At 50.9% G+C, this 7,864-nt stretch overlaps 1 protein-coding gene across 1 annotated transcript in view; it reads right to left on the bottom strand.

Annotated features, from left to right (window-relative positions):
- Positions 1-7,864, bottom strand: part of LOC102204845 (semaphorin-6D-like) — a 46,079-nt gene that overhangs the window by 35,935 nt on the left and 2,280 nt on the right. Inside the window, exons 2-8 of the mRNA XM_005751796.2 lie at positions 7,633-7,837; positions 6,513-6,570; positions 4,821-4,877; positions 4,643-4,744; positions 841-931; positions 523-645; positions 18-106 (exon numbers count right to left, since the gene is read on the bottom strand). Of these exons, the coding sequence (XP_005751853.2) occupies positions 18-106; positions 523-645; positions 841-931; positions 4,643-4,744; positions 4,821-4,877; positions 6,513-6,570; positions 7,633-7,837 (725 nt within the window). The remainder of the gene's footprint in view (positions 1-17; positions 107-522; positions 646-840; positions 932-4,642; positions 4,745-4,820; positions 4,878-6,512; positions 6,571-7,632; positions 7,838-7,864) is intronic.

Genomic DNA, 7,864 nt, shown 5'->3' with positions numbered 1-7,864 from the left:
CACACACACAGTGTCACCTTGCCCAGCGTGGTGTACTCCACTGCAATCTCGCTCAGGAAGAAGTAGACGTAGTTCCCGTAGTCGATGGCGTGCAGGAAGTGCGGCTCTGCAGAGGGAGGACAGATTAATCAGCGATCACGTCTGTCACGTGTCACCGTCGCTCTGAGCATCAGCTCATCGCCATGGTTACAGCTGATAACAGCTGCTTTCACTGCACCGTCACACTACAGCCACTGCACAGTGCCGCGATTGGCTCACGCGTGCGGCGTTTACTCTGGTCACAGGAACGTGTCGCATCCTGGGACAGATGCTGTCGCCCTCGGCTTCGTGGCGTGCAGGTGTGATTCACCACAGCAGAAGTATGCGGACAGCCTCAGCAGGCTCGCAGTGAGCCTCGGCTTCAGCGGGTTTACGTGAGCCGTGCGAGACGTCAGCCACACCGATATAAACGACACCCTCGAGTTACGTGCGTTAACAAACTGCACGACATCCGAACGCGCGAGCGATGGAGCCGTGACCCACCTCGCAGCCACTTGGAGTCGTATTTGACGGTCCTGAGGACGGGGCGGCCCTCGCCCAGGCTCCTGTAGATGACGGCGTCGCTGGCCAGGAAGTCCGTCATGGTGGCCGAGTAGAAGTCTCCACCTGAGAAACATGGCAGGTGTATAACGTCACATTTTTACACGGGATGATAAAGAAGCACACCTGTTCACCTCCACACATCAAACACCTTCAGCCTCGTTTGTCCTTGTTTGGACCATCCAACAGAAACCACATCCTATTTTTCTATGTGTGTGTGCTGGAACAGAAACGCCGCTGACCCAGTTACAGTCGACTCACCAGCGAACAGTCCCACGTTGGACTGACCGGACTCGAAGGGACAGCGAGCCTGACCCACCAGCTCCTCCCCGACCTGCTCCAGCGAGGTCATCTGAGTGTGTGGAGCAAAGTAAAAATACAGATTAAACTACAAATCCCAGACAACAGACAGCAGCAAGCATTCTGTTACTCCCTTGTCTATGACAACGCAGATCAGCTGAGCGGGCTGTGACCTTTGACCTGCCTGCAGTGGTAGCAATAATGTATAATGAGTTTCTTTTTGTACTGATGATGTCGTAGCGAGCTGAGAGCGCTCAGCTTGTACTTCACTGTCAGTGCAGCGGCTACGCTAGGCGAATCGGGGCCTCATAAATCCACCCGTTTGCAGGCCTTGAGGCGCCGCTGCCGCCATCTTTGACTCCATGCTCTGACCTTTCTGCTCAACCCTCCCTCTCTCTTCAACACTTTATCCACCTCTGCTTTATTTCGGTGCTTATTTTTCCAGAGATGTCATACACTTTGGATTCTAGCCAATCATTTTACCTTTCCAAGCGTAGTAGGCGGGGCCAGGTACGTACGTTCTTTTAGAGCAGAGCTACAGATTAAAAATGTCCAAGGCGAAGCGGTCAAAGTCTGGCTGTACTTCACAGCAAAAGATGCAAACTCAGCAGCCTGCAACAAGTGCTTTAAGCTGATACTGTGATACTGTCAAAGGAGGTAACACCTCGAATCCGATGAAACACCTGGCGACGCATAGCGTTTTTTTAAAAGCAGAGAAATGCGCCGTATTTGATAGCTTGCTGCGAGACCTCACACCGAGCACATCTACTGCGGGTGTGGTAAATCTCCATTAGAGAGTCAGCGCGCATCGCCCCGTGCGTGGGGCTGGACGGTGCTTATCATTTTGCAGAAAAAAAGAGAATGCTGAAAAGAAAAACATGCGAGGTTTTTGGACAAAGTTTGTTCTCCATTCTTTAAGCACCGTTCCAAAAGTACCGATTTGGCACCGGTATCCAATAAAACCTAAACGATACCCATCCCTAGCCCTGAGTGAGTCCCAGCACGAAAGCCTGGAGCTGGAAATGAGCCTTCAGGGCACCTGTGCTAAAGCTAACAGCAGCGTTGAGGTGATTGGCTGTTTCAGAGCAGTGAGAAGATGAAGGCGTTTCCAGGTCCTCGCTAACAAAACGGCTCTTTGCTGGATGATGAAAGCGCCGCGTGTCAGAGGTGTCGCCTGCTCAGCTCCTCCCAGGGGAACAGAGCGCTCTGTGAGCTTCGGGTGAGCAGGTTTCCTTCTCACCACCGGAGGTTTCAAAGCACACAAAGCTTCTGCTAAATGGGGTCATTGGCTGTCAATCAAACCGCAGCGGCACGGCGGCGTGATGGGAAAAGAAAATAAGAGCGCAGTTCTGGATTGACACCTGAAATTGTGGCTTTTGTTGTGAAAGTGTCGTTAGGTCTCGACAAGGGGTCCCGATCCACCTGACACTTTCAATTAGGATCCGGGGACGCCGTCATGTCAACTCTGCGCTCATTAACCCGACGCTGGTGACGGCGGGGGGAGCTGAGCGGCTGAGAGGATAATGGGCACGGAGAGAACAGACGCACTCAGACACAGCAGCGAGTTGTTAGGAAACAGTGACGGGAAACAAAGGCGGCGCTCACTTTATGCGACTGCGGTAATCAGTCACAGCAGCGCTCAGCAGGAAGCACGGCTCCATTTAATTGACTGGAATTAAAAAATTAAACATTTTAAAATAATAACTCGCAAAATATCAAAGTCATTACCTTCAGTTCATGTCAGAATGACTCACGTCCAGAAGCAGCAGGACGGCGCTCTCACCACTGAGCTGTGATTGGTCCTTTCATTAGTCCTTCACTCATTATTACACATGGACACACAGGCAAACCTGTCTTACTGCTGCACCCGCAAGTTCCAAAAAGGCACCACTTTTACTTTGAAGGGGGACACTCTCCGTTTCCTGTTTGCATCCTTTTTCACATTTTACTGCAGCTGATCGAGAGTCTGAGGCCCTGTCTCAACATGCATCAGTCGGAGACCAAGTACTGCTCCAGTTCAAAGTACGCATCAAGCCGAGAACGCGAAACAGTCCCGGATGTGTTCTCGCTCCGCCCGTTTTATCGAGCATGCATCGGTGGTGACTTGTGTGTAGCTGGTACAGCTAAATATCCCAGAATGCATTTTGTCCCAAACCCAAACGTGGCAATGGCGGACGAGCGGGGCTAAAAACGTTTAGATATTACTCTTTCTGGGTCACAAAATAAACTTTTAAGTTATTTTCAGGCGAGAATGTAGCTGTGTGAACTTCATATATCTGCTCGATTTATCAAGACATCACATATTTCCAAACGCGCTCCGACGTTTTCAGAGACGTCTGTGACCCGCCAGCTCCATAGCAGACAGCGAGGTCAAGGGTCACTAGAGCCGGCGAGAACAGCGGACTCCCGGCACATTGTTTACAACCCCCCCACTGAGGTTAAACATGATATGTAAGTCACTTAGCTCACTTCTAAATGTTAATGTTTGGTGTATTTCAGTTTTATTTGTTCCTGAGTAAACCGGTTTGGCTGTGATCAAAGTTAAGCTTCATAACATATTACTCACAGTGAAATTAAGAGGCTCCAGACCTGTGACATCATCAAGTACGCTGGTGTTGCAATTGTACAAATCACGAGTCCGTGCTCGCGTTCTCGCCAAGTCCGGACTCGCCGAGTACACGAGCACGGACTCACTTGAGAATTGAGAAAGGGCCTGAAACCTGCGAGTGACCAAAGCAGCTGCCAGCTTTTCAGTGCAGCATCCTCTCTGCAACCCCCACCCACCCGACATCCACCTACCCAACACCCTAACCCATTTTCCAACATCCAAACACCCAACATTGTGCCAACCCCACCCGACATCCACCCGCTCAGTGATTCCACACTTGAACCTAGAGGCTGATATGAGCCCACTGAGCTGTGACCTCACAGAGAGCTCGCAGCCATAGCCCCTCCCCCTCATAGTTTAGACATATTTTGTATTTTAAGAACTTTCAGAGCTGTTCCTGCTCTTACGGCTCATACAGCTCTACTCTGAGGACTTTCATCCCACACTAAAGTAATTATAGTAGATCAAAGTTGCTGTTTTTTGACTGTCTGCTGTAGAAATCTGTTTTTTAAAGTGGATCAACAGCGGAGGAAGCACCGTGAACAAACAACAACTTTCTGTTTTAAATTTACAGGACAGTCTGGCCAACGAGCGAGCGGAACCTTCTCTCCTAGTTTAAACGTTTATTTCTTCACTGCAGAGTTTCTTCATCATGTAGGAGACACAGAAACGGCTTCTTCTTCTGACATTCACATATCTGACTCTGACAGGAGGGGGAGTTTCACTGGTCTGGTCCAGTGAAGGTCAAAGTGGGCTGTCCATGTAAAGTGGGTTTGATGTCCGTGCAGGATTGTGTGAAAGGATGCGGTGAACACGTCTCATTGGGATGACTGTAATTCAGCCCTCAAACACTCACGAGAAAAAGCTGAAGAGGGGAAAAATGAGCTTGCCTTTGCTTAATGGTCGACTGTCTCATAATCCACACGCAGCCAAATACGTAAAGAAAATTAATAAAATTAAAGTCTAATTAAGAGCTGGAGGAACTCCGACACGCTGCAGTTTAAAAGCTATCGAATTTAATATTGAGCTGCAGAAGGAGAGACACAACGCAGCTGCGAGTTCTTTAAAGCCCCCGCTCCGAGCGCGCCCCCGCTCCGAGCGCGCCCCCGCTCCGAGCGCGCCCCCGCTCCGAGCGCGCCGCCATCTGAAGCTCACCTTGTAGTTTCGGCACGTCGGGTTGAAAGCGTTGGTCCCGCAGGCAAACAGCGTCTCGTCGTTTCGAGGCACCAACACCTTCACGTAGTTGTAGCACTCGTCCTGGAACACAAAGGCAGAGTTAGAACTGTGAGGAAAACTGACGGAGCAGCAGAAGCAGAGGTGGAGGCGAACTCACGCTGTTCTTCCCTCTGACCGTGCACTTGCTGACGTCGTTGGACTTCCACGTCAGCTTCTGAAACACAGGAAGAGGAAAGTGAGGGCGTGATTTTCTCAGCATGTGGGGGACAGAGGTTTGATTAGACGTGAACACGCGTGCGAGGAGGCGGAGCAGCAACAGCTCACACACACAAACCTCAGTCTCAACCACAACACCAAACAGCTACCTCTCCATATCAGCACCGACGTTCTACGCCTAACCCAGCATGCTTCACTTCTCTGCTGCCGAGTCATCGCTCCACAGAAAAATGCGACCTATTTGGGCTGATTTGGGTTTTAAAATAGAAACAGGACGCCTCAGCGTGCAGCCTCGCAGCGAGCATCATTTCACTCACACTCAGCGTGCATCAGAGGCAGCGTCAACAGGTCTGATACCATGCCAGAAATGTAAACACACCTACAGATAACCTCGACAGACAAAAGCCCAGCCTGCAGCTTGAAAGAGGCGGGGCTACGGGCCTGTAAACCCTTTTATTCATGATGGATTTAAAGAAATGGGATTAGATCCCAGCTGGATACAGATTATTCCCGTCTCTCCCCCTAAAAGAACAGATGTGGGCGATCAGCGCCGCGGTAAAACGTGCTAAACCTGACGAGAACACGAGTCCATAACTGCAGATTAAAGTGCACACAGACCGACGTGGTCCTCGCCGTGCCGCTCAGGTCGGCGCACCGATAACGAGAGTAACAGCTCACATCAAAGAGCTGCCGCCGCCCGCCGTCCCACAATGCACCGGGAGGCCCATTACCGTGAGGAGCCCCATAACCTCTTCTCTTTGATCAGGAGGACATGTGCAGATCAAAGGAAGCGCGTCCTTTGTGCGTTTTGTTGTGCGCGCTGATATTTACAGCGAGCACCGTGAGCAGGTCAACAGCAGGTCCACGCAGACACCCATCAGCACCAAAGGCTGCAGCGAGCAGCGCGGCACGCTGACATCATCGCCGCTGACGGCCAGCCGAGGAAAGGAAACATCTGCGGTTTCTGTCTGCCCAACAGAACATGAGCATCTCTCACCTCCACCTGGCTCCTCTCTCACGCTGGAGGACATTTTGGCGTCCACGTGGAGGGTCATCGTCACGCAGCCTGACACACTAACTTCAAAGCAATGAGCTGCAGCAACGGGAGGAGGAGGGAGCTCGAAGCAGAACATTTCCCTCAGTTCTCTCTGAAATGAACTTTTTGTTTCACACGACGCTGCTGGTGATGCTCTTCCACACCCACTGTGACGTGGAGTGCCACAGAGGTCTGTCCTCGGTCCCCTCCCTTTAACTCTGCATGGATAGGGCCAGCTGTGACAGGGCGCCCAGCACTGCGTGGTGACGTACATACACTGAACCCACGCTCTGACACGTGAGTGTCGTGATGTGAATGAGGCAGAAACGCACGTATAAGAACCTCTTTGAGCTTCCTGTCAGCGAGCTGCTCGGAGGTCTGCTCAGCTCAGCCTCGGTCTGATGTCTTACAGCTCAAGCAGCTTCATGCTCGGCCCCACACCTCACAGCTCTGACTGCCTTCATGTGCACTCACAGATCGTTGCATTTGTCTTTGAACATTTTATCCTAAGACCGCGTGTGAGGAACGCTCGGAGGCGACACCCCGACAACTCCACGCAACCATGTCGTTGTGTGTTTACCGAGCGATCGCACTCACCAGCTGTGGGACGACCTCCCCTGAAGCCGTCGTCAGGTTGACTGCGAACACGTGATCCCTGCGGAGGTCAAAGCACAGAGTCAGACGTGCTGCCCATCCAACCCCTCCATGATGCACTTCCTATCAGGAACACTGACAGCTGTTCATTATTTATTATTGATTTTGCTGTTGATTCTAATGTTTCTGATAAAACATATTTAGTGATGAAGTCTCGACTGCTCTCAGGCCATCTTCAAAGGCGCGCCTCAGATCCTTGCGTGTTCGCCGTGTCCTAAAAACACGGATCCTCATGTATGATCTGTGCTCTGCACCACGGTGAGGGATCTTAATAATACTCAAGCTCCAAAGGGCTATTGTGATATTCCAAAAAACTGACGTAAGAACTTCCGTCGCACTTTCTACAAAGTCCTGCTGCGTGGCAGAAAGTCCTTGTGACGCTCTGAATGAATGAATTCGTATTTTGGTTCTTCCATGGCTCCGCGGTGTGTGTCCTACTCACAGCCCCGGACTTCATGGATATTTTAATGAGCAAACTAACAGCACAGAGCTAAACGTCAGCTGGGCAGGCTGGAACCATCCGGAGGCCAAAGTACGTCCGATTGGTCACTTCCTGTTTCCAGAAATATTCATTCTGCTGTTTATGTGACAAACGGGAACCAAGATCCTCTCAGAGTACAGCCGACAGCAGGAAACACTGGCAGACGTTCACCTGAGTAAAGGCATGTTCGTGGTCACGAGTCATTCCTGACTGTTCTCTGAGCTGGATTTGATTTTCAGGATCAACAATGAAACCAATTTATGGACAGCAAACGTGAAAAATGTCTCTTCGATTTCCTCCAGCCTCAGGTTTACACTGACAGGAACATCAAATCATCATTTAAAGAGACTGAAACGATTTAGAGCTCACAGGAACACTTTGATGTTCACGTTGAGCCTGCTGACCGACTCACTACTGCAGTGCAGGGTGCAGCTACGGGAAACTCACTATTGTGTCCTCACAGGTCACGTTTACTAGTTTACTCAAGCTGCTGAAAACACACAAGTGTGCGTGCATGTGCGTGCGTGCATGTGCGTGCATGTGCGTGCATGTGCGTGCCTGTGCGTGTGCGTGCGTGCCAACCTCGCTGCGATGTACAGCACGTGGTTGATCCGTAGCATCCTCTGGAAGTCCAGGCCCAGCCTCAGCGTGTCGTTGTCCTGAAGCAAACCCTGAAACCCCGGGTACTGAAACGACTCTGTAAACGCACAAAAACATAAATGTGTGTGTGTGTGTGTGTGTGTGTGTGTGTGTGTGTGTGTGTGTGTGTGGAGAGCATGCTCACAAATGTGGGTGTGGTCAGTTAAATCAGAAC

Source organism: Pundamilia nyererei, unplaced genomic scaffold (genome assembly GCF_000239375.1).
Source record: "Pundamilia nyererei isolate P.nyererei 1_Seehausen unplaced genomic scaffold, PunNye1.0 scaffold00326, whole genome shotgun sequence".
NCBI lineage: Eukaryota > Metazoa > Chordata > Actinopteri > Cichliformes > Cichlidae > Pundamilia > Pundamilia nyererei.
The sequence above is the reverse complement of the archived record's forward strand: the minus strand, read 5'-3'. Positions and strand labels throughout refer to the sequence as shown.